This window comes from Bubalus bubalis, chromosome 6 (assembly GCF_019923935.1).
Source record: "Bubalus bubalis isolate 160015118507 breed Murrah chromosome 6, NDDB_SH_1, whole genome shotgun sequence".
NCBI classification, from domain to species: domain Eukaryota; kingdom Metazoa; phylum Chordata; class Mammalia; order Artiodactyla; family Bovidae; genus Bubalus; species Bubalus bubalis.
In genome coordinates, this window is record NC_059162.1 from 19,770,052 (window position 1) to 19,795,718 (window position 25,667).

At 51.2% G+C, this 25,667-nt stretch overlaps 2 protein-coding genes across 6 annotated transcripts in view; one reads left to right on the plus strand and one right to left on the minus strand.

Moving 5' to 3' along the window:
- The first annotated feature begins 743 nt into the window (after positions 1 to 743).
- Positions 744 to 14,078, plus strand: SEMA6C (semaphorin 6C). Of its 5 annotated transcripts, none has more exons than XM_025287872.2 (20): positions 744 to 836; positions 2,819 to 2,868; positions 4,608 to 4,779; positions 6,391 to 6,505; positions 6,799 to 6,862; positions 7,019 to 7,075; positions 7,433 to 7,534; positions 7,763 to 7,853; positions 8,052 to 8,171; positions 8,351 to 8,439; positions 8,733 to 8,950; positions 9,221 to 9,352; positions 9,617 to 9,769; positions 10,000 to 10,173; positions 10,446 to 10,592; positions 10,866 to 10,943; positions 11,070 to 11,125; positions 11,292 to 11,336; positions 11,689 to 11,784; positions 12,219 to 13,721. In XM_025287872.2, exons 3-20 carry the CDS (start codon positions 4,662 to 4,664, stop codon positions 13,235 to 13,237), a joined length of 2,874 nt encoding a protein of 957 aa, XP_025143657.1. In that variant the 5' UTR covers positions 744 to 836; positions 2,819 to 2,868; positions 4,608 to 4,661; the 3' UTR covers positions 13,238 to 13,721. The 5 variants fall into 5 exon arrangements, with proteins under 5 accessions (XP_025143657.1, XP_025143661.1, XP_025143659.1 ...); XM_025287874.2 differs by having other exon boundaries at positions 767 to 903; XM_025287875.2 differs by lacking the exon at positions 744 to 836 and adding an exon at positions 1,802 to 2,164.
- GABPB2 (GA binding protein transcription factor subunit beta 2) overlaps positions 14,021 to 25,667 on the minus strand; it is a 32,282-nt gene continuing 20,635 nt past the window's right edge. The window contains exon 10 of the mRNA XM_025287881.2: positions 14,021 to 14,155. Within this exon, the coding sequence (XP_025143666.1) occupies positions 14,096 to 14,155 (60 nt within the window). The 3' untranslated portion in view covers positions 14,021 to 14,095. The remainder of the gene's footprint in view (positions 14,156 to 25,667) is intronic.

A 25,667-nucleotide genomic window follows, 5' to 3' on the forward strand; every position in this document is an offset into this window, starting at 1 on the left:
GCGACATCTTCCTTTCCTTTTCCAGGCCTCAAGCCCTCAAATGCATGCTAGGTCTCCCTTACCCGAGTCGGGATGAACCAGAGGAGGCACATGAGAAGAATAAACGATTTGATGTAGAAAGAGTGGAGAGGAGGAATAGAGGTTTGGGGGCAGAGTAAGGGAGAGGTGTACCCAGGAGCAGGGGAGTCAGAGACATTGGAGAGAGAAAAGAGAGGGAGGGTCACGCCGGCTCTGACAGCCCAGCCCAGCCGAGGTCCTCGGGTTTCCTGTCTGTATCTCCTCCAAGCTGCTGTTTCTTCCTCTCTTGCGAGATTTCTTCCCCGGGCCTCTCCATGTTAAAGCGTGTGACCCCTCCTCTGACCGGGCCTCAGCGACTCTCCGTGGATCTCGCGCCTGGCTAGGGTCTCCTGCTCAGCCTCCCGGCCAGGCCCTCTCGGTGGGCGGTGCTCCCGACGCCCCTCCTCCTCCGAGAACTATTGGCGGAGAGGTGTCGAGAAGGCGGTGTCTAACCGGACTCCGAGAGCCCGATTAGTAATGGGGACCCCGAGGCGGGCCGGAGGCGGGTCCGGTCGGGAGGCGGGCGGGGCGGCTGGGGCCCGGCCCAGAGCTCCGGGCGGTCGCATTGTTTTCCTCCGCGGAACCGCGGCGGGAGTGGGGTTTGCGACTGGGATCCAGGACTCGCGCGACCTGTCAGCGCCCGGCAGCCCAGATCCAAGCTCCATCCAATTCGGACATTCACCACATCTCACTGGGGCCCCAACCGATTGAGAACTCGGGGCGGTGCGCGGCCGCTGCTCGACCGCTGCGATCTCTCTCCCGCTGACCCGGATCTCGGAGCAAGTATCCTGGAGTAGGGCTGAGGCTGCAGGGAGGCGGGGAGGATCGGGGCGCCGAAGGCTGGGGGTAAGCTTCGAAGTGCCAGAGGGACCCGGGAGGGCGCCAGCGCTCTGTCGTGCTTGGATGACGGAGAGGGTCAGCGGAGTTGGGGTGAACCGAGGGAAGAGGGGAGCCCCGCTACGGCACTGTGGGGCGCAAGGTCTGGGCGCCTCTTGTGACCTGGCTTCTCCGAGTCGCGTCCCTCGCATTGAAGAGCGCGAAAGGCATTATTTGAGGCGCGCATCATACAGAGGGTGGAAAACCTGGTCTCTTGCCTCTCCAGCAGAAAGATTAAGGCTTCGAGACCCGTGGGGAACCGGACCCTCGCGTTTCCCCTGCAGGGAAGGGAAGGAGAACGCGTCGCTCCAGACTTTGATGCTCCGGCTGCACCTCTGTCATTGTGCAAGCGGGAGTCTGAGCACCTCCCAGCGGGGCTGACTTGATCATAGAGTCGGGAATGGGCCCAGAGGAACATTAGTCCTAGAGCCCATAACCTTCCTTCACCCCACTTGCCCAGGGGCTTTGTTAGACCTTGGTCTCCCAAGGCGGAGAGCCCGGCTGACGATTGCATCTCCAGCCCGCGGACCCCGCTCTGCGCTGGCCGCAGGCCCGCCCTCCTCGGTTCCAAGCCTCTGGCCCTGTTTCCCTGGCCTCGGAGACCCGCCTCCGCTCCCAACCCCCGCTCCCATCCCTGTTCGATCTGCGCCTGCAGGCCCCTCCAGCCCCTCCTCCCGCTAACGTGGCTCTGGGACCCGGTCCCGGCCCAGACTCTGCTACCCGCCCCTCTCCGAGCCCCAGATCCAGTGAGGGGGAGACACGTCGAGCCCCTGGCCTCAGGCCCACCTCAGGCGAGGCTCTAGACACCTGGATTATCCTCGTTCGGGGCTGGGTGGGAGGGAAGGTAGGGACCAAACCTGGGGCTGATAGCTAAGGGTGAAGGGAACTGTCTTGGAGAAGGGAAGGCGCCTGTTCCCTGAGACTCCTTGGTGCGCCCCCCACCCCCACCCCATCCTTAGAGGAACGTGGACTGGGGCAGACGACCAGCCCGAAGGCTTCCTGCTATTGTCCCCAGCCGGGTCTCTTCTCCCTGCCTTCCCCAGCCCCCTGCTAGAATCTGGCTATGACCCTGGCCACTCCCCAGAGGTGGCTGCAGGGCCAGGAGGAGAGAGAAGGGCTGTTTCTTCTTCCCAGCAAGGGGAGAACCTAGGAGGGGGAGAAAGAGCTGGCCGGGCCTCCCCCATTTGCTCCAAATGGGGGGTGTGAAGCAGCTGGGACTGGTCCTGGCAGGGTAAGCCTTTCCCCAAGCCAGGCATTGCATGGGGGCAACTCAGATGCTGCTCACTAAAATCATCTATGGGAAGACCTCTTAAAGACAGCATAGTTAAGTCTGGGGGGCCAATGCAATGGCCAACCAAGTGTTTTCAGAGGCTGGACTAATCCAGTCTAAAGTGGAGGGTAGAGTGGAGAGAGATAGGGTGGGAGGGAGGCAGGGCCTACTCTGAGGGAAGGAAGGGGCTTGGTATTAGAGCATATTGCTTAGGGATGAAGAACATGCAAATGATATGCAAATTAGCCTCTATTGTCCCCAGCTAGGGTGCTTTTGCTAAGAGGGCTGCTGGGTTCTGAAGGTTTTCATATGGGAGTGGTCAGCATGCCCTCCAAACTCTCCCAATCACCCCTTTTCCCAAGACTGGTCCTGAAGTTCCAGGATTTTCTGGGTAGGGTCCAGCCCCAGCACCTGCCCTTGTCCTCACAGCTCTAGGCATGAATGGCCAGCACCTTTGTAATCAAGCTCAATGTCAATGTGTCCCCCAGTTCCAGGGCAGCATCTCCCCTACCCTAGCCTCATTAGACTTCTCCTGATGTTCACATTTACTTTTAAGGGATGTGGTAAGGAGGTATAATTCAGTCTCTTCCCTCCTTCTGTCCCTTCTTCCATCAGGTCAGAGGTCTCCTATCCCCCTCAAACCCCCACAGGAGTCACCACCCCAGGTAAGGAAAGGGCAATAGCCCCTGAGGGCAGGGGATGGAAGTAGGCATGGCCTGGGAACAGAAGAGGGTCAGATCATTCTCCCCACTTGCCTGAGACTGAAGTTGTTTCCTGGGTGAAGATACCAGTTGCCCAGGGCAACTTGGGGGGGGGCAGGAGGGGGAGGATAGGAGACAAGCTGTGTCCCTTTCTCTTCCCCTGGGAGCAGCACCATCCGGAACCGTGGGGCGGGGTGCGGGGAGGGGATGGTGGCAGAGGGAGGCTTGGCCTTTCAGCACCAGAGGGTCGTTAGCTAGCTGACTGCTCTGCCCCTGGGGAGGGGGTCATCATTAGGTGCTCCTACCCCTTCCCCTCCTCCAGCTCTCTTGGGATCCCATCTGACGTCAGCCTCCCCATCAATGACGCTGGATTGGGCGTGGGGTACATTTGGGTCCTGGCTCCAAGAGTGGAGATGTGGGGGAAATGGAATGGGGGAGGCCTGGAAGCCCAGGGTCTCTTCTTCGGGGAACATGGCAGGACAGGCAACTGAGGATTAGTGTAGGATAACTGTCTGTTCATGGAAAGGAGGGAGTCTCACCCTTGCTGACCTGATTTCCTGGGCTTACTCAGCCCCTCACTTCAATATCAGGGGAAGGCAGGAAGCTGGTGTCCACCTCCCACTGTGGGTTCTAGCCAGGGTCAGCTTGGCTGGGGAAGGCCGATGGAGGCTGATGGGTGGGAAGGAGGGCTGTCTTACAGTCCCTTCCACCATATCTTTCTTTTCCTGGACTTTGGGCTACAATCGCCTGCCTGTCATTGAATTATTTACATTTTCATTCCACGGCAGCCCAAAGAGGGAAGGAAGGGAGAGAGGGACATATTCAATCATATCTCCTCACCAGTATAGCCCCTTCTATGACTGGCTCCTCACAGGGGGTGGGTCCGCTCTTCTACAAATTGAGCACATGCAAGGTTTCTTAGGAGTTGGGGAGGGAACAGGGGGCTAGGGAGGCTGGGAGGGGGCACAGTGGTCGGGCAGACAGCTGCAGCCAGAGCTAAATTTAGCCTCTGATCTGGCTTTGATGCAGATTCATTTTTGGCTAAGACAGTCCCCCTCCCCCACTCTCTCCCTACCCAGCTTCCCCCTAGCAATGGAAAGGGCCCTAGAAGCAGGAGCTTAGACCAGGGCAAAGACCCCTGGGCTGCCTCCCCAACTCTATTCTTCCTCAGCCCTAAACAGGACAATGGCTGCCTCACAGCTGCCTCTACCAAGGCACGGTGCCTAAGTTGCTCCCACGGTGCCATGGGGGTCTGTGGGGGAGGGGAGGCAGACATGATATCCTCTTCCTCCCCCACCCCCGGTGCCAAGGAATCACTATTTATAATTTTAAGGCTTCAGTGTCTAATTATAGCTGAGACAAGGTTAGCAAGAGGGGGCCAGGAGGTGTCACCTACCAAATGTCCCAGGCCCAGTCAGGAGAGAGGAGGAAAGGCTGAGTGAGAAGGCTGGGGGGAGGGAGCGGGCGTATCCTGTCCTTACCTGGGGTCACACTGGCAGGCTTCACACCAGCCAGTTGGGGCCAGTTGGAGAAGGAAGGGCCTTGAGTGACAGTAACAGCTGGCTGGCACTGAGGCAGTGCCAGAGATAGGATTCTTTACCCTTCTCCTCAGGGTCTTCTGGGGATAGACCTGGGAAGGAGCCCTCCTGCTTCAAAGGTGGAGGACGTTTGGCCTCTTCGCCCACTTCTGTCTTCTCTTTCAGGGCCAGCATATGGGTGAGGGGGCAGCCCCTGGGGCCTGAGCTGCCCCACACAGGATGCCCCGCGCCCCCCACTTCATGCCCTTGCTGCTACTACTCTTGCTGCTCTCAATTCCACACACACAGGCTGCATTTCCCCAGGACCCTCTCCCTCTACTGACCTCTGACCTGCATGGTGAGTGCTTGGCACCCTGGCCCTCTATGTGAGCTCAGCACTCAGTCTTGGCAATGAGACACCGAGACCTTTTATGTGGGTGGCAAGCTGCAGGAGGGCTCTCGGTCTCAAGGAAGCTAAGAGTTGACAGGAAAGGGGAGCAGATAGGTGGAGTGGCACAGAGGCCAGTCACTTCTCATCTGTGGGCCAACTTTCTTCACTTCCAGGCAGCATTGTTCAGTAATAAAGAACATGGACTCTTGGTCAGACCAAACCGTGGCAGGTTCAAATTCCTGCTGCTCACTTTATAAGGAGTTATTTAACCTTCTTTGCCTCAGTCTCCTCATCGGCAAAATGAAGATAATAATTGTATTCTACCAGGAATTCCCTGGTGGTCTGGTGCTTTCACCACAGTGACCACAGGTTCAATTCCTGCTTTGGGAACCAAGATCCCATGGGCCATGAGGCATGGCCAAAAAATAGTATTTTACCTCATAGAGTTATTTAGGGATTAAATGAGGTAATACAGGTAAAGTGCTAAGAACACTGTCTGGCACAAAGTAAATGATGTATATGTGTTTGCTATTATTATTAGCTACAAAATGAAGGCTTGGGACTAATTCAGTGGTTCCCAACACCTCTTACCTCCCTCTCCACCACTTTATCACCACCACATCTAGGTCCGTCACGGCAGGACCTACCGAATGTCCCAGGCCCAGTCAGGAGAGAGGAGGAAAGGCTGAGTGAGAAGGCTAGGGGGAGGGAGCAGGCTTATCCAGTCCTTACCTGGGGTCACACTGGCAGGCTTCACACCAGCCAGTTTGGGCCAGTTGGAGAGGGAAGGGCCACCGTCCCACCGTGACAGACCTTGCAGATAGATCTATTTGCAGCTTCCTGTTATATATGTAGAATTTAGAGTAATTTTAAGGTTGAAGGAATGGCAGTTAGGTTATTGAGAGTAACTGTTGGGGGATAGGTAAGAGTAGCAAACACTTCCATGTGCCAGACAGCGTTCTAATCACAGTACAAATGTTAAATCATCTCTCCCTGAACTCTGGGCTCCCTCTGAACACTGATGACTGTGGTCTCCATGATCAGGCCAGGTGGATGCTGGAGTTGGTTAGAGGAGGCAGAAAGCTTGGAGGATTGAGGTGGTCTGTGAACAGCCTTGAGGGAAGGGTGCAAAAGGAGGGCTGGGAGAGATGGGGTGAGGAAATGGTCTACGTGGGACAGCATACAATGTGGAAAGAAAGGGAATTGCTGGCCCTAAGGCAGATCTAAGAACTGGGTTGGGCTCAGCTCTGAACTCAGACAGGCCTGGATCTGAATTGGGGTCCCTGCCACTCCCAAGCTAAATGAGCTCTGCAAATTTCTTATTGGCTTTAAGCCTCAGGTTCCTCATCTGTAACACAGCACCAACCTACTTCATAGGGTTGCTGTCTGAAATGAGACAATGCCGCTCAAGTGCTAACACAGTGCTTGGCAGAGGTGAAGTGCTCCGAGTTAGCTGATATTGTATTTAGTCTTCTTAATACCTTTATTAACATGCCCAGGGCTGGGTTTCCTCTGGCTGGGATGTTGAGGGAGTGTTGTGTCTGAGGGCGTCAGCACCCGCCTCTCTGTGCCTTCTAGGTATTTCTCCATTATCCTGGTTCCGGGGCCTGGAGGATGATGCTGTGGTTGCAGAACTTGGGCTGGACTTTCAGAGATTCCTGACCCTGAACCGGACCTTGTTAGTGGCTGCCAGGTAAACTGGCTGTGGCACCATTGTGGGGCTGCCAGGCCTGTTTCCAGGCAGGCACGGGACCTGCATGGCCACTGCCACATCTTGAAGAGGACACGTGCAGGTGTACAAGCCCTGGGGTTTGGACATGTTAGGACCCAGAACATAGCTGCCAAGGTGTGGAGTCAGGGGAGAAGATGGGGCAGGAGGTCTACACTATTTGTCCCCAAGCAGCTGAACATGGACTAGGTGGGGACACGGGAGTTCAAGTGGGGAGCCATGGCTTGGCTCTGATCCCTCCTTGCTTATCCCTTCAGGGATCACGTTTTCTCCTTTGATCTTCAAGCCCAAGAAGAAGGGGAGGGGCTCGTGCCCAACAAGGTGAGGGGCTGTGTGGGAGAAGGTTGAGGCATGGAGATGAGGCTGGAAAGGTCTAACGGCGATCCAGGGGGTGGGAAGAAGACTCCAAAAGGGAACCACAATGTGCGGTGGGTCCAGGCTGTGCCACGACTGTCCCTCTTCTACTTTTCCCTCCAGTATCTAACATGGAGGAGCCAAGACATGGAGAACTGTGCCGTGCGGGGCAAGCTGACGGTGAGGAGTGGGATGAAAATCTTGAGGGTAGGAGATGATCCAGCCTGCAGGCTCTGTCCAACTGACCCTCCACCTACCCAAATCTCCGCTACTTCTCTTATCTCAAGTCACAGAGGAAAATACACAGGAAAGGGAATTGATGATTTTTAGCTTCCTTTACACATCTCACACAAAAGAAGAGCAAGGCTCTGAGAGGCCAAAGAACTTGCCTAAGACCCCAGGACTAGTAGTAAATAGCTTCTTTGAAAGTTTACCCCCTACTGCTCTAACTGGCTCAAGGAGGATAACCCTACTTCCATGCCCCCTGTCCCAGTCCCAGGGAGCCCTGTGGCTGACCTAGAATTCTGGATTCTCTAGGACGAGTGCTACAACTACATTCGCGTTCTCGTGCCCTGGGACTCCCAGACGCTCCTTGCCTGTGGAACGAACTCATTCAGCCCTGTGTGCCGCAGCTATGGGGTACAAAGGCGGGGGGGGGGGGGGCATCAGGATGGGAGCAGGAGGAGAACTCAAGCTGGGCAATCAGTTTGGTGGGGATGGACAAGCAGGGGGTGGGGGATGGGAGTGCTCTGGGTGGAGGGTCCGGAAGAGGTGGGGCAAGGAGGCAAGGGGACGTGAGGAAGTGGGCTATGGAGCCAGACTTGCAACACCCTGAGTGTTCCAAGAACCTGTTCCTTCTGTCTCCAGATAACTTCGCTGCAGCAGGAGGGTGAGGAGCTGAGTGGGCAAGCTCGATGCCCCTTTGATGCCACCCAGTCCAACGTGGCCGTGTTTGCAGGTGTGCACCTGGGCATGTGAGAAGCAGGCATGTGGCTGCCATGTTAGCCCCTTCCCCAGTTTGGTCTTTCCTGCATGCTCCTGAATCAGGGGTGAGGTAGGGGCCAGGGTCAGGCCAAGGTAGGGGTGTGGGAGGCCCAAGAAGAGCCAAGATACAGATCCCTGAGCCCCCCTGATGCCACCCTACCCACCCCTCCAGAGGGCAGCCTGTACTCAGCCACAGCTGCAGACTTCCAGGCCAGTGATGCTGTGGTTTACCGAAGCCTTGGGCCTCAGCCCCCGCTCCGCTCCGCCAAGTACGACTCCAAGTGGCTCCGAGGTCAGGGTGGGCCTGGGGGAGGGAGGCTGCTCTTGGGGAGGAGGTGCAGGGGGAGGGCTGCGGCAGGCAGGTGGTGGTAATTGTGTGCAGGTGTGCTAAGGGGAAAGGCGGCGTGGGATCAGGAGATTCTGGACAGGTACAGATACTTTTCCATACTGTTCCTGTCACTCCCCACTCAGAGCCACACTTTGTCCACGCTTTGGAGCATGGAGACCATGTCTACTTCTTCTTCCGAGAAGTCTCTGTGGAGGATGCCCGGCTGGGGAGGGTAAGGAGGTGGGCAGTGGGGGTGGTAGCTAGAGGCTTCTGCTGGCTCCTAGGAGCCAGACATTTGGGGAAGAGCTCCTGGCTGGGCTCTGAGCCCCACCGCGGAGCTGCCCTCAGGCCTCTGTCCCCTCATCCTGCTGTCCCTCACCTTGACCCGGACTGACCAACCACATCACATCCTTCCTTAGCTGTGCCCCTGACATTGGTCTCTTGGTACTCTAACCCCACCAAACTGCTCTCACCCTGCTGGCCGGGGCTCTCGCTGACCTCCATCCTCCCTGGCTCTCCCGGCAGGTACAGTTCTCCCGTGTGGCCCGTGTGTGTAAGCGCGACGTGGGTGGCTCACCTAGGGCCTTGGACCGCCACTGGACATCCTTCCTGAAGCTGCGGCTCAACTGCTCTGTCCCTGGAGACTCGACCTTCTATTTTGATGTCTTACAGGCCTTGACAGGGCCTGTGAACTTGTATGGTCGCTCTGCTCTCTTTGGGGTCTTCACCACCCAGACCAATAGGTTGGTACTAGACTAGTCAATGTAGCCCAGTCTGTCCCCTTCCCTCCGCGCCCCCCAGCAACAAAGATCATCCTGCAGAGCCTACTGATGAGGGTGGTGAGGGGAAGCTCCATTTTCCTTGTACTTTCCTTGCATGGCCCCCAGGGGCTGCCCCGCTCTCTCAGGCTCTCCCCTAAGATGGTACGTGAAGGGGGGCGGCCAAGTCTTACCTGGGAGGCGCTCTGCTGTCCCTTCTAACACCTAGCCCACATCGTTCTCTGGCTCCCTCAGCATTCCTGGCTCTGCGGTCTGCGCCTTCTACCTGGATGATATCGAGCGTGGGTTTGAGGGCAAGTTCAAGGAGCAGAGGAGTCTGGATGGGGCCTGGACCCCTGTGTCTGAGGACAGGGTCCCCTCCCCCAGGTACCAAGGATGGGGGGCTTTGGTGGAGGCAGAAGCAAGCAGTGTCTGCTCCCCAAATAAGTTCTGAGGAGAGGGCAAGGTGTCCAAGGCCTGGGGAGGGGGCTGTCATGGGTTGGCAGCAGGGAAGGGAAGCAGTAGTGTGAATGTCTGTGTGCAGATGGAACAAGAGGCCTCCTGGCCCTAGGGCAGGCTGCTGGGGCTTAGCTAGGCTCTGTAACCACCAGCTCCCTGTCCTAAGGCTGCCTCTTCCTATGTGTCCTCCAGGCCCGGATCCTGTGCAGGAGTAGGTGTGGCTGCATTGTTCCCCTCTTCCCGAGATCTCCCTGATGATGTCCTGACCTTCATCAAGGCTCACCCACTCCTGGACCCTGCCGTGCCACCTGCCACCCATCAGCCTCTGCTCACCCTCACCAGCAGGTATCAGGCTGAAAAATCCTGACCACTGCCATCCGCCCCTCACCCACTCTCTTTTTCTGACCCCACAAGATAAATCATATTAGTAGGAGGAAGAACCTATGAAAGTGGGAGGGACAGAGCTAAGAAGGAAACCCTGGGCTGGGGGAAGGGCAGAGAAGGGGTATCCAGGTCCTTGAAACACTCAAGCTTCCACTGGTCAGGCTGTCCTGACCCGAGGCCTATTCCTCCAGGGCCCTACTGACCCAGGTGGCTGTGGATGGCATGGCTGGTCCCTACAGTAACACCACAGTCCTGTTCCTTGGCTCCAATGATGGGACAGTGCTGAAGGTGCTGCCCCCAGGGGGGCAATCTGGGGGCTCTGAGCCCATTCTGTTGGAAGAGATCGATGCCTACAGCCCCTCCCGGTGAGCCCTTTGTCCAGCAGGCCCCCTGCAGAGCAGGGATGAAATGTGAGGTGGGAGATGGGGATATGGGGATGGGGTGGGGACTCCGATATTGGAAGTTATGGGGAAGAGAGAGGGACTTGGAGAGAAGATGACATTGTGTAGCACTGCAGGGTAGCCCCATGAGTTGTATTCAGTTGCTTGTATGCCTCCCCACCTTCTTTTCTTTACCTTACCCAGGGAAAAAGGAGCCTCACCTGCTCCACCTCTGACTCCCTCTGGCCTCACCTTAGGTGCAGCGGGAAGCGGGCAGCCCAAACAGCACGGCGGGTCATAGGGCTGGAGCTGGACACTGAAGGTCACAGGCTCTTTGTGGCTTTTTCTGGCTGCATCATCTACCTCCCTCTTAGTCGGTGTGCCCGGCATGGGGCCTGTCGGAGGTGAGAGGGACTTGAGGCCAGGCTCCCTGGGCCTGCAGGCACAAAGGCATTGGGGGTGGCAGGGAAATGCAGGGGATGGCTGTGTGCGGTGGGATGTCCACAAGCATCCTGCAGGTGGGCAGTCACCAGGGACAGGACTAGGGATTGGTGTGGATAGGATGGGAGTATCAGGCTAGGAGCCTCCTGCAGGCCAGGGTGAGAGTGAAAGAGGCAGGGGAATGGACTGTGATTAGAGTGGAGGGTCCCAGCCTCATATGACTCAGTTTTCCCTAGGAGCTGTCTGGCTTCTCAGGACCCATACTGTGGATGGGACAGCTCCAGAGGCTGCGTGGATATCAGGGCACCTGGTGGGTAAGTGAGGGGCTCCTGGATCTCCTGAGGAAAAAGCTCCCCACTACTAAGAGAGGAGGCTGAGGGCTAGGGTGGGAGAGGGGACAAGAGGTATACCTGCACTGAGCCACCTCCATTTCCTCCTAGGATTGATGTGGATCCAACCGGTAACCAGGAATCCATGGAACATGATGACTGCCAAGGTAAAAAGGGCAAAGGCAGCTGTATCCATTGTTGAGCATGGCTCTGATGGCCATAGACACCATCCCAGGTGTGGGCTTTTGTCCTCTCCTTCTGTGGCACGGTCATGCCCATCAGTTCCTCATGAAGCCTCCCCCCACCTTCACCCTTTCTCTCCCTGTTTCATAGATGGAGCTACTGGGAGTCAGTCTGGTACAGGGGATTCCACTTATGGTGAGTTCTGCTGTCTCAACTTCACCATGGTCAGCCCATACTCACCCAAGTTCATGCCCCATGGCAGCAGCAGACCAGCACCCTGGACACTCTGAGAGAGTCTCAGAAAGGGCTAACATTCTAAGTATCTAGCATATAGCTCAGTGCTTGGCACATAATAGGATGCCTAATAGATAGTTTTTGAACAAAGAAATGAAAGAATGCCTTGCATGTAAGCCCTTCCCCATTCCCAGAGGAAAATGAAGGCTGTAGTTCTGGACTTCTGGGTTCCAAAGGGGGTGGGGGACCCGCTGAGGGTATCAGAGGTGGAAAACAGGAGTCTCACTGGCTCTGACCTGGTCTCTGTCATCAGTGCTTCTGAGTCCTGGCCCTTCCCCTGAGACCCCCAGCCCCCCCAGTGATGCCCACCCCCGGCCCCAGTCTTCCACTCTTGGAGCTCACACTCAGGGTAAGGGGGCTGGTGGGGAGGGACAGGAGTGAAGTGTGGAGCTGCCGATTCTTGACGAATTCTAAGCCCCTCACTGATCATTGTTTGGTGTTCACTAATAATGCCTGTTTGGAGCCTCCCCTCCCTTCCTCTCCCCAGAGCTGGCCCTCCCAGTCCCGCCTCCTTCAGCACGGGCAGAGTTTGGCAGTTGCTCTTGGCATGGCTACAGAGGCCGGAGCTGGGATGGGACTCCCCAGGCCCAGGCTCTAGCTTGTGTGTGAGGGTGGTTGGGTGGGCTGTGTGTTGAGGGGTCAGGGGAGGAGACTCCTGAAGAGGGTCAAGGCTGTGTCGGAGTGAAAGCAGAGCAGCAGTCGGAGAGAGGGACACTTTGGAGCTTGCCTTCCCGCTGGCCTACCTTCGCTGAGCCTCCATCTCTCCTCTCTCCCGGTTGGCAGGCGTGCGCCGGGACCTCCCTCCAGCCTCAGCCTCCCGCTCAGTCCCCATCCCACTCCTCCTGGCCTGTGTGGCCGCGGCCTTCGCTCTGGGCGCCTCGGTCTCTGGCCTCCTGGTCTCCTGCGCCTGTCGCCGAGCGCACCGACGGCGGAGCAAGGATATCGAGTCTGCAGGGATCCCACGTCCTCTCTCCCTTCGCAGCTTGGCCCGGCTGCATGGGGCGGGCCCAGAGCCGCCGCCGCCTTCCAAGGACGGAGAGGGGGCCCAGACGCCGCAGCTCTACACCACCTTCCTGCCTCCCCCCGAGGGCGTACCCCCGCCGGAGCTGGCTTGCCTGCCTACCCCGGAGTCCACGCCAGAGCTGCCGGTCAAGCACCTCCGCCATGCTGGAGGTCCCTGGGAGTGGAACCAGAACGGGAATAACGCCAAGGAGGGCCGGAGCCGCGCCCGGGGCGGGAACGCGGCGGGTGGCCCCGCGCCGCGCGTGCTGGTGAAGCCGCCGCCGCCTGGCTGTCCCGGACAGGCCGTGGAAGTCACCACCCTGGAGGAACTACTGCGCTACCTGCACGGCCCGCAGGCGCCCAGGAAGGAGGCCGAGCCCCCGGTCGCCGCCCCTTTCACCTCGCGGCCGCTGCCGCCCGAGCCCGCCCCCACCCTCTTTGCCGGCCCCAGCCTGCTGCCCCGGGACTGTGCCCCGCCTCGGAGACTGGACGTGCCCCCGGAGGGCAAGTGCCCGGCCCCCGCCGCCCGGCCTGCGCTCTCAGCCCCAGCTCCCCGGCTCGGGGTGGGCGGCAGCCGGAAGTTGCCCTTCTCCTCGCACCGTGCACCCCCTGCGCTGCTCACCCGAGTCCCCTCGGGAGGCCCCTCCAGGTACTCGGGGGGTGCCGGGAGACACCTCCTGTACCTGGGTCGGCCTGAGGGGCACCGGGGCCGCGCCCTCAAGAGGGTGGAAGGTCGAGAAGCCCCAGGGGCCCCTGAAGCCTCCCTTTGTCGGGCCCTCCTTGCAGGCGGCCGTCCCTGACGGCAGCCATTTTAACTTTTGAAGGGAGTTGCTTTAGGGCCTCAAGTGGGACCCTCGAGGCCCATGCCCTCAGAGGCCGTGAGCGTGGACGCGTCTCCAAGGACAGATGACCTCCCTCCCTGTTCCACACCTCCAGCCTTCCTAGACTCTGAGAGTCTCCCGAGGTCCCTGCCCGCCTCGGGTTTATTTATTGACTGCCGACTGTCTTTTCCCCCTGTCCTCGAGAGAGTGGGAGGTGAGAAGCTCGCCCCCTCAGTGAGCCAGCTTTTCGGGGGTAACTGGCACACTCCCACTCCCCCTCTCCCTCAGCCAAGCTGCCTTAACTCGCCCCTCCGGGCCTCCACAGACTGGGCCCCGGGCGGGCCGCACGGCGGACGGCCGGGGCTGAGCCACTCGCGTTGTGTACAGAGTCCTCGGGCCTCCTGGGACGTGCCTCCTCCTACTATGTAGGAGCCTCCGCTTCCCAATACAGCTGTGTCCCCGAGCCGCTGCCTGACTTTACTCACGGAGCGGGCGGGGCGGGACGGGAACCGGTCGGCTACTCTGAGCACCTTTGCTCCAGAATTTCTGCCTTCAACTTGGCCTTGACTCTCTCCCGAGTAATTGGGATGGCTGCAGTCCCACCGGGGTTAATCAGGAAAGGTTTCCTGAAGAAGGCAAGCGAAGAAATGGTGCGTGGAGATGAACCAGGGCCCAGGAGACCCCGGGTAGAATTTAGGTGGGGTTAGGGAGGGTACTCCAAGCCTGTTTCTGGATCGAGGTAAGATGCACTTTTTCGTAGAATGCTCGACAGGGCGGGAGAAGGGTATTTGGGGAGAAATAAAATGAAGCTGCAGTGTAAGTGACTGAAGTTTCGCATCAGGAAATCTTGTCAAAAGAGAATTTCGCTGGAAAAACGTGGGTCGCAAGAGAAGAAGGCTACAAAAAGAAAAACACCAGCAAAGGCTTCAGTCCTGGAGGAGTCAGGGGTTTGCCCCAACAGTTCCCTAAGGAGCAGTTACCCTTCACAGAGCCAGAGGGACGCCGAGAAGCATGATTTTTTGCGCGCATGCGTAGCCTCCCCTAGCGAATGCCCCTGCAACACTCCAACACCGCGCGCCAAAGATCAGCTAGCTTGTGTAGTGCGGTTCCTCTGGCCGGGGCTGGCTGTAGATACCTGTCCGTTACTCCCGGGGGCCAATGAGAGGGACGAACAGGATCTGGCCCGCCCACTACCTCGAGCTAAGGACACTTAAGGCCCTGAGCTGGCGGTGGCCGCTTTTGCGGATTTACAAGTCTGGCTTTTTACCGGCGCGTGGCTGGAGTATCCCACAGGGTTGGAGCCCTAGGCTTCCCTATCGCCGGCGCCGCCTAGAGGCCAGTCCACGCCTTGCAGCTAGAGAAATCTCGCCGGGCTCTCTCCCGGTTCCTTGCCTAAAAGGCTTGGGCAGGAATCCGCTTGGAACAGTTTGTTGAAGAACCGTGATATGGTTTCTAGCTCCGCCCTTTACTCTTTGTTATCCTGCAGAGTCAAAGATCCACCCCTTAGCCTTAGCCCGAAAACTGGGGTTGAGAGGCTCAAGTACGATAATGTATGAGAAAACTCTAAAGGAGAATACATTGGTATCTTGTGATTATTTGTGAAAAAGTGAAGTTGCTCAGTCGTGTCCGACTCTGCGATCCCATGAACTGTAAGCCTACCAGGCTGCTCCATCCATGGGATTTTCCAGGCAAGAACACTGGAGTGGGTTGCCATTTCCTTCTCCAGGGGATCTTCCTGACCTAGGGATTGAACCCGGGTCTCCCGCATTGTAGGCAGACGCTTTACCGTCTGAGCCCTCCAAACTCAAAATTAGGATATTATTCCTATCTTTGCGATCTTCTTCTACTCAGCAATCTGTTTCCCTTTGTATCCCTACAAACTTCACTTAAAGATTTTCCCCTCAAGGTTTTTAAATGCTCTCTGAATACTTCTCACACCTTTGTTAGCTAGTTCCACCAAATTCGGCTGCCTTCGAGAATCTACCTTCTTTCTCCTTGAAGCTTGTTTACACCAGCTTGGAGAGGTCCTTTAGATCTCAGGTTTTTGTTGTTTTTTTTCCTCACCGGATGCCTTACTTAAACCGAGATTCTTTGAAATCATTGCTAGTTTCTAGATAGTAGAGGAGAGCAAGGAAGAAGTAAAGAAACTTTTCAGTCCCCTGACTTCATTATCCCTTTCAAACCAAGCCAGGACAAAGAAAAATTCTAAGACTGCAAACTTTCATAGCCCTCTGAGGGCAAATTCACACAAATTCTTCAGTTCAGCCCTGAAGGTGGTCACAAAGAAAGGGGTAAAATACCCTCAGGTTTCAATGTAGACCCCAAAGAGAAGTACAATAGAATTTTAACCTTGTGATTCTGCAGGCAGCTGCAATTTACAAAGTCCTGGTTTCAGTTTAATTGTGAAGGGTGTTCATTTATTAGTATTTCTAAAGGATGGCAACTTCTCTAGTCAAGAGTACCCAAGCTGTACTCTTGAGAACTTTCTCAGGACTTGGGAAAGCAACTATGTTGCAGTGAGAGCAAACAGTCCTTGGACTCTGCCACTAAATAGTCTTGTGGGTGACCTTGGCAATTCAACTAACCTCTCTGTACCTCAACTTCTTTTGTAAAGTATGGAAATAAATATGCCAATAGGGGTTTATAAAACATTATATAAATATATAGGTTTAAATTAACTGCCTTGTGGGAAATAGTTGCTGCTGCTGCTGCTACTGCTGCTAAGTCACGTCAGTCGTGTCTGACTGTGTGCGACCCCATAGACGGCCCCCAACAGGCTCCTCCGTCCCTGGGATTCTCCAGGCAAGAATACTGGAGTGGGTTGCTATTTCCTTCTCCAATGCATGAAAGTGAAAAGTGAAAGTGAAGTCACTCAGTCGTGTCAGGTCTGACTATTAGCGACATACTCCTTTCCAAATGATTCTGTATTTTCAAGGTTACTGAAAGGAAATGGCAACCCACTCCAGAACTTATCCCAAATAGACTACTACCAAGAATGTTATTCATTAGCACATATGAAAAACCTCATCCTGACAGAGTAGTGAATAATAATTAAGGGTTGAATTGAAAGAAATTATCACTGACAACACAGGGATAAACATGATCCTAAATGAGAAATCTGCTGATAGTCTTTTTTTTTTTTTTTTTTTTAGGATATTAGCTCAAACTTTGTCTTCAGAAAAAAACAAAATGTGCTAACAGGAGGATAAAGTTATCATCCTGAGGGATTTCTAAGCTGATTTCTCAGAGGCATCCTAGGAGGTTATGGAGAAACCAGGGCCCCAGTAGGCAGAGTCCATCAGCTTGTATAAAGCTTTGGGGACCTGAAACACAGAAGGTTCCACAGTCACAAAGCTTGAAAAGCTGTTCAGCATCTTTTGTAGCTAAGTCACAGGGGCCTGAGCTATTATTATCTCTCAGATTTATGTCTCCTTGATACCACTACCCTACCCTTGGGAACCTCACAGGTATGAGTCACTCTCTGTTACTTAAGCCAGCAGTTGACCCTTTAGAACTGTTGACTCATAAGAATTTAAGGTTACATGTATGAGAGTAAGATTGAAGTATATGGATAAAATATGAAATTTATGAATCCAAAATATCACCTGCTTTTACCAGGTGTATTAAGGTCCCAACAGAAAATAATTGACATGCTCAAAATAAGGGCTACTTTTTTTTTTTTTGAAGAACTACTTTTAAAAATTGTTGGCAAGGGATAGGTTAGTAACTGGAGGCTAGTAACAGCCTTACACCTGAAAGGACAAAGGGAGGTAGTGGTTACTGAGCCTTTGTGAGATAGCATTGAGAGGAGCAGTGGCCTTTAATCAAAGGAGTGGGGCCCAGGCGACCCCAAGGGAGGGAAACTGGGAAATCAATAGACTGATTTCAGTCATTTTTCTCCATCCTGTCTTCTGCCCAGAACTTCCTATTGACTGAATCCAACTGGAAGCCAAAGTGCAGGGAACCCATTGATGAAATTCATGCAGGTTAGCCTCACAGGGGGCATCCCAGGTGGCGCTAGTGGTAAAGAACCTGCCTGCCAATGCAGGATTCATTCCCTGGGCTGGGAAGATCCCTTGAAGGAGGGCATGGCAATCCACTCCAGTATTCTTGACTGGAGAATCCCACGGACAGAAGAACCTGGTGGGCTACAGTCCATGTGGTCGCAAAGAGTCCAACACAACTGAAACGGCTTCACACACACAGCCTCCCAGAATACAGAACAAGATACAGGAAGAAGGAGAGTGATCTGAAAGAAATATAAAAATATCCAGCATACCTAGATATGAAGACCCATCCATTTCCCACAAGAAGGGTTATCTTTAACTCTCCCTGCTTAAGTGTTGCTGACCAGCAACTTTATGAAGATGCCTCCTAAGTTAGTTCAGAAGCAAATTTTACTTTGGGGATTTTGCAGGAAAGGCTGCTTGGAGAAGTTACTTCTCAGTTTCTTTTCCTTTAAAAAAAATTATTTTATTTTTGGTTGCACTGAGTCTTGGTTGCTTCGTGCGGGCTTTCTCTAGTTTCCGTGGGTGTGGGCTCCTCTGTTTCAGCGCACAGGCTTGTCACTGCAGTGGCTTCTGTTGCAGAGAATAGGCTCTAGGCACATGGGCTTCAGTAGTTGCAGCACACGGGCTCAGGGGCTGCTGTACCTGTGCTTAACTGTTCCGAGGCATGTGTAATCTCCCCAGAACACGGATTCAACCCGTGTTCCCTGCATTGGCAGGCAGACTCTTATCCACTGTACCACCAGGGAAATCCACTACTCCCATTTCTTAACTACAATTTGGGATGAGTTAAGTTGCCCAAAACTAAGTGAGATGGTATTGTGACTAAAGGACAAACTATAGAGAAAAAAACACTAATAACTGTGTAGAAACAGGAGCTTTAGAAAGAAAAAAAAATATCCTTTAAGCTGAGAGACTTGGGGCAAAGTCACAGCCTGTTTTTTAGTATCTATATACTGAAGATAATACATACCTTGCAAGATAGGTATGCTTGTGTATATACAAAGTACCTAGCTCATTGATGGATATATAGCAAAACCTAAAAGCATGTTGCTGCTGCTGCTAAGTCACTTCAGTCGTGTCCGACTCTGTGCAACCCCATTGACAGAAGCCCACCAGATTCCCCCGTCCCTGGGATTCTCCAGGCAAGAACACTGGAGTGGGTTGCCATTTCCTTCTCCAATGCATGAAAGTGAAAAGTGAAAGGGAAGTCGCTCAGTCGTGTCCGACTCCTAGCGACCCCATGGACTGCAGCCCACCAGGCTCCTCCATCCATGGGATTTTCCAGGCAAGAGTACTGGAGTGGGGTGCCTATTTATGATATTGGCTTCTCTCTCAAATACCATTTTACTTTACAAAAAGAACTTTCTTAAATTTTAGGACTGATTATGGGAGCAGAGTACAGCCCCATACCTAGCTTTTATTTATTTTGGCTGTACTGGGTCTTCTTTCCTGGGACCAGGCTTTCTCTGGTTGTGGTGAGTGGGGCTTCCTCTTTGTTGCGGTGTGCAGGCTTCTCATTGCAGTGGCTTCTCTTGTTACGGAGCGTGGGCACTAGGCACCCAAGCTGCAGTAGGTGCAGCACACAGGCTCAGTAGTTACGGGCTCAAAGTTGTGGTGCACAAGCTTAGTTGCTCTGAGGCATGTGGGATCTTCCTGAACCAGGGATCAAACCCGTGTCCCCTGCATTCGCAGGTGGATTCTTAACCACTGGACCATCAGGGTAGTCCCCCTCTATAGTCTTAACTAACTTACTGTTAGCTATCAGACATCTTGTGTAAACCCTGAGTAGGTGTAATTATCACGAGGCTGCTCACACTTCAGGCTTCTCTTGTATTTTCTACCTACTGATCTTGGAGTAGAGGGCTTACTTTTACAGAGAGATTCAACAACACTTCCAGTTCCTTGCTTTTCAAAGCTTTTTAAATTTCTGTTTTTCTTTCGGCACCACAAAGACCCATATATCCATTTATGAGGTACCTGCCAGATGTACCCTATAGTTAATGTGTACACAGTATTATGTACCAAAAAGCAATTATCCACATGCAGCCTAATACATGGTAAGTGTTCAGTTTCCTAAATATTGACTTTGAGAGCTTACCTGGAGATTCTACTGTTGAATACTTATACTTAAATGTCCTTGATTTTGGTATTACCCTCCTTTATTTAAGAAAGGCATCTTTACTGCCAATGGAGCAGCTTTTGAGAACACCATACACTGGTAGCTCAGCTCGTAAAGAATCCACCTGCAATGTAGGAGACCCTGGTTCAATTCCTGGGTCGGAAGATCCCCTGGAGAATGGATAGGTTAACCACTCCAGTATTCTTGGCTTTCCCTGGTGACTCAGCTGGTAAAGAATCTGCCTGCAATGTGAGAGACCTGAGTTTGATCCCTGGGTTGGGAAGACCCCCTGGAGAAGGGAAAAGCTACCCACTCCAGTATTCTGGCCCGGAGAATTCATGGACTGTATAGTCCATAGGGTCGCAAGGAATTGGACACGACTGAGCGACTTTCACATACACTTGATGGGGACGCCTTAGTAGCCAGCCAGCCAGATCCCTTCAAGCCTGGCTATCAATGGGGATTGTACCACAACCAGACTGCTACTCATATTTACTTAGTAAATGTGTGCTGAATTGGACTGAGATAACACCAAGCACCTTATTAACCAAGAGTAGCTTAGAAGTTAGCAGAGCAAATCAACTGTCCCAGCCTCCCTGGGCCTTATGTCCACCCACCCCGTCCCTGAATATCTTGGCACTGACTTTACTCCCACACAAGACACAGAATCATTTCCTTCAGCTACTCTTCTCCTCTCTTGGTTGTTTGCTTTTAGGGATGGGAGTGACCAAGAAGGGAAGAAGATATAAATTAATAACCCAGTCAAAATCTCTCTTCACTCTCACTTCTGTTCTTGCCTCAACTTGCTCTGCCTGTTAAGACTGTCAACTAGTAGCTAGATAAGGAAAAGGTAGAGTGTGAATGGGTAGAAGAGACCTCAACAGGGGAAAGAAGACACTGCTCTCCCCCTCAAAAAAAAAAAACAACACCCTCCCACTGTTCCATTCTCATTAGTTCAGTTGGACAGGGAAAACTTGCTACTAAGGTTTATCTGGGACCAGGGAATAGATATAATTTTTGCTCGGGAGATGGAAAAAATTTCAGTGACACTTGAAATGGTAAGTCTTTGACATTTTATTAAGAAATATCTTTTTATTTTAAATGATAGTACAAAAATTGTATATATAATATAGATTTGTATAGGTGTACATACACATAAATGGTTACACACACACATGAACTTGCTCATCAGATTCAAACCCTATTTTATTAAAATCCTAAATAAAAGAGAAGTAGATTTGTTTTCCTAAAATATACTGTACATAAAGCTGTCAGACAACTTGTAAAACTGAAGCTGTTTTGAGACGCTAAGCACCCCACCTACCCTTTCTCTGGCCTAACACAAGTGGCCTTGACAGAAGGACAGAACACAGGGCAAAGCCAGAGAAGGGAGCTGTTATCATTAGTGCTGATAGAACCACATGCCTGAAACCAATAAGGAAGCACAGGATAAAGAGCATGACCTAGATTAATTCTCAGAATTAAGAATAAACCATTTAATAAACCGAAAATATGTGGTGGGGAAGGCAGGGAATAGAAAGAGGAAAGACAAGGCCCATAGATTAGAAATGACCTACTAATTAAGTTCCAGTGCCTGGGAAAGACTCAATGAGATAAGAACAATGGGGTCACAGAAGCAGAAGTAGTTAGAGGGGAAGGGGAGGACAGAGAGACAGGGAATCACAATTTCCTGCCATTAACAAGCCAAATTGCTCTATAGTACAATCTTGGGATATCACTCCACCTCCTAATCTTAGAGAGGCTTAGGGAAAAAAAAAAGGCAGTACCAGAGGTTCAAAGCTACTTAAACTGAATTCACATCCTTCTTGCTCCTGTCTCTTGGTAAATATGTTGGCACAGGAAATAGAATACTAACTCAGAAGGGGAAAATATAAAATGGAAATAGGTAAGAGCTTAGAGCAGCACATAGGTGTGCTTGGCTTGTATTCCATTCTAAAGCTCCTTTTCTGGCCATACAGAGATGTCTACACAAGGAGCAGAGAACAGGAGGCCATTCTCCAATAAATCTGGACAAAGACTAATTGCTATTCAGGATTAAACTTCTGGAAATAGTTCTCTATATGCCTCAGGTCTTCGAGTTCTGGGGATCCATGATGTTGTTTGTTGGGAGAGAGCCACAGAAATTTCTCAAAACAATCTTTTCTTAAAAGGATGAGGTGTCTAAACCGGAAAAGCAGATGTATAGAATGTCTGCACCTTCTGCCACGGACGTTTATCTAGAGTTTCTTTCCTATTCAGAAGTGTAAGAAATTATGCAAATGTCAGTCAAAACAGCTGCCACAGGAGTGGAAAGGAGGCTTGCTCTGTGGAAAGGCTGCTCCAGTTCCACCCCCGACTCTGCTCTGAAGCTTTCAGCTTACATGATGTCATAACACTATATGCTGAAGAAATCTCTGCAAAGCCAGGTACTGGCTCTCCCTAGGGCCTTGCTCCTCAGGTTTCTCGTTACTGCCTGTTGAGTGTGCCTCTCAGAAAAGGGCCAAAGTAATACTTTTTCTTCCTCAGTCCCTTTAATGAATTGAAAGAAACCCTCTCTAAAGTGTTTAATGAAATAAAAAATATTTCCAGCTTTTACCAGGTACTTTTTAGAATTGGACTTCAAAACAAAGAGAAAAGTGGGAAAATTCATATATATTTATAAACATACACAATAATATACATGCAGCAAAGGGGTGTTAAAAAAATGCACTGGTCACAAAATACCTAACTTCAACTGGAGAGCCTTCTGGTAAATTCATTTCTTTTACAGCAATATAAAGAAAGAAAGGAAAGCCATTTTGTATGCCACAGATTTCTAGTATTACTGAGCAGACACAAAAATCTTAATGAAGCAATGCGAAGGCTGAAAAAGAAGGCGAGGCAAAGCCAAAAATAATGAAACAGATATGACAGAGAAAAAAGAAACTCTTTTAAGGTGCTGAGTTCAAAATACAGAAAACCTAAAGCCAAGTTCTCTCATATTTCAAGTAAGAGACTTCAACTATGGCATTATAATTAAGAGATCCCACAGAGGTAGTGATAGGAAAGGAATGTCCATCTATATATTTGTAAGTAATTTCCCTGAAGCCGGGAACAAGAACAGAAATATTAAGATTTATTTCTTTCTCTTATTTAGGGGGAAGCTTAAAACCATAATGTAAATGTAGGGTCTAAAATTTCTATATTAATACTGATACTATTAAAGCAGCTTTATTTTAAAATAGGCAGTCATCCAGGTTTCAGATTTTCCTGTTCAAGTACCATCTCTGAACCACCTGTCTGTTATTTGAGTCTCTGTAATCCAACCTTGCCAATAGGCCAGTTGGATTTCCCAAACCCAGAAGACCTAGCCACATTTTCCCAACTTCCAAGGTTGATCCAGAAAAATATGCAAAATCATATAATGGTACTCCCAATAATGTCGTTAATATGAACTACTACAAGGGATCCTGACCTACCATTATCTCTATGGCAATACAACTAGAGATCAAATCCTATTTCCCTTCTCTGGAATGCTAAATGGTCTATTCCAGGTAAATAAAAACAAATGCCCTTTTAGTACCCACTCCTTTCCAAACATTGCCCTTCTCTCTCTCCCTAACCCAACCCCTCCTTAAACCCCCCTATCTCAGAGACCCCATCATCAAAAATGACTTGGGCTATATTAGATATTTTTTCTGGATGGGAATGATAGGCTTTTACAGAAAAAGAATAAGAACCTCTAAACAGTTCCTTCAAACAGTAGGGGCTCTGTATACTCAGAAGGGTGTGCGGGATGGAATCAACCTCCATCAGAAGCTACCTTAGAGAGTAAGCTGGTTGGACCTAGATATTTTCTGCAAGGTCAACCTCCACCCCCTTAACAGGAAAGAAAAAAAAAACAAACCAAAAAATAAGGGACTAAAGTCAGTATATACACCAAGAACACACATAAAACACATCTAAAATAACACTTGGTCCCTCTATAGTTAAGCTAAAGCTCTGAAATGGAACACAATAGCAGCTTACTGTTAGCACCTGATTCACAAAGGGACTCAGAAAAAGGAAAAACATTGCAAATAGAAACAGGACGATTTGACAGCAGAAATCACCATTTTACACTCACCCTTACCTAGGCTGCTCCACTGCATTTCTCCACCATCCCCAATGGTGCAGACTAATCTCTGATCATCTGGAAAGTGCTCAGTACTTGGTCCATGGAGAAAACCTAGCTAAGGTGGCCCATAGCCAAGATTCATTTCAAAACTGATATTTTTGTCTTTAAGCCTCTAATAGCCAATTCTTTCGGGGCTTCCTTGGTGGCTCAGAGGGTAAAGCGTCTGCCTGCAATGTGGGAGACCCGAGTTCAACCCCTGGGTCGGGAAGATCCCCTGGAGAAGGAAATGGCAATCCACTCTAGTATTCTTGCCTGGAGAATCCCATGGATGGAGGAGCCTGGTATGCTACAGTCAATGGGGTTGCAAAGAGTTGGACATGATGGAGCGGCTTCACTTTCACTTTTCTTTTCACTTTTGTTAAATTTGGTTTGGGGAGTTATGTTTACAGTCTATTTTGAGCCCTAAATGATTCTGCTACTCTGGAAAACTGCAGCAAATTACTTCACTAATCAAGGTAAATAAAACCCTGTTAACTGTCACATTTTATTCCAAACTAAAAATACATGTTTTCCCCATGATCGCTAATTAAGAAAACCTTATTCTAAACAGTCATTCAACTGTTTACTTGGCACATCTCCCTCTTGTTCAGTCTGCTCAGTCGTGTCGGACTCTTTGCGACCCTGTGGACTGCAGCACGCCAGGCTTCCCTGTCCTTCACATCTCCCTCTGGTTGCTTCTAATTTATAACACAGCAAGTCCAGGATGATGACCTCTCCACAACTTCTCTCTCCACCCATATTCCCACTCTTTTTTAAAAAAAAGCTCCAAGAAATCCCAGCAATGAAACACTTTCTGAAGTGTCTAGGCAAAAGGAGCAGGCACGGTGGGAGAGAGAAGAGTAAGGTGACAAAGATCTGGCCAGAATCTTTGGTTCCTTACGTTACGGCACTGGTTGTCCTCATCCCCTCTGCCAACACACTGAGCACCTGTAAAGCACAAAAGCTCTACACAACACCTGACCTTAGAAAACAAACAGTGATATGCATCCCAAATCAGATGGATAAAAACTATACAACATTCTCAGCCTTCATCTCTCCTCCTATCTTTTCTTGCATATGAGTGGATACCATGTAAGTTCCACAGAAAGGCACACTTAGCAAACTCAACAAAATTTTATAAAGTTAAAAAGTTTAACATATACACAATGGAGTATTACTCAGCCATTATAAAGAATACATTTGAATCAGTTCTAATCAGGTGGATGAAACTGGAGCCTATTATACAGAGTGAAGTAAGCCAGAAAGAAAAACACCAATACAGCATACTAACGCATATATATGGAATTTAGAAAGATGGTAACGATAACCCTGTATGCGAGACAGTAAAAGAGACACAGATGTATAGAACAGTCTTTTGGACTCTGTGGGAGAGGGAGAGGGAGGGGGTGGGATGATTTGGGAGAATGGCATTGAAACAATGTATAATATCATACGTGAAACGAATCGCCAGTCCAGGTTCGATGCATGATACAGGATGCTCGGGGCTGGTGCACTGGGATGACCCAGAGGGATGGTATGGGGAGGGAGGTGGGAGGGGGGTTCAGGATGGGGAACACGTGTACACCCGTGGAGGATTCATGTCAATGTATGACAAAACCAATACAATACTGTAAAGTAATTAGCCTCCAATTAAAATAAATAAATTTATATTTTAAAAAAGTTGATATTAAAGCTTGACATTACATAAATAAATGTTTGGAAGCAAGTTGTTCTGACAGCAGACTACCCTCCTTGTTGCAATTTCATAAAATCTAGCCAAAGCAAAGTTGGTATCTCGAGACCAGACTGTTTCCTAACCCCATGGGCCTCTTTTCTGGCCACTTTCCAGCATCGCAGAGGTGCAGCTGGAGGATTTGGGATCTACATACACTTCTCCCACATGAACAAGTTTTCTTTCCTTTCCGGTTTTTAAAAATTCTATTTTAGCTTCTTAAACTGGCATCTGGGCTATGGACACACAGTGGATGCAAATTTACTTAGGTGATTTCTTCTCAGGGAAATTAACTCAGGATAGTGGGGAGTGCCTGCCTGTTCCTTTGGGAGCAGAGTATATTTCTTTGTCTTCCCCAAAGCTTACATCTAATCCCTCCTCCCAATTAGGTTTCTTCCCTAATGGGTACACAT

Coding starts and splice junctions, on each gene's coding strand:
- SEMA6C (XM_025287872.2), top strand. CDS start 4,662: ATGCCCCGCGCCCCCCACTTCATGCCCTTGCTGCTACTACTCTTGCTG. Junction 7,854..8,051: donor CAACGTGGCCGTGTTTGCAG/GTGTGCACCTGG, acceptor CCACCCCTCCAG/AGGGCAGCCTGTACTCAGCC. Junction 11,785..12,218: donor TCTTGGAGCTCACACTCAGG/GTAAGGGGGCTG, acceptor CCCGGTTGGCAG/GCGTGCGCCGGGACCTCCCT.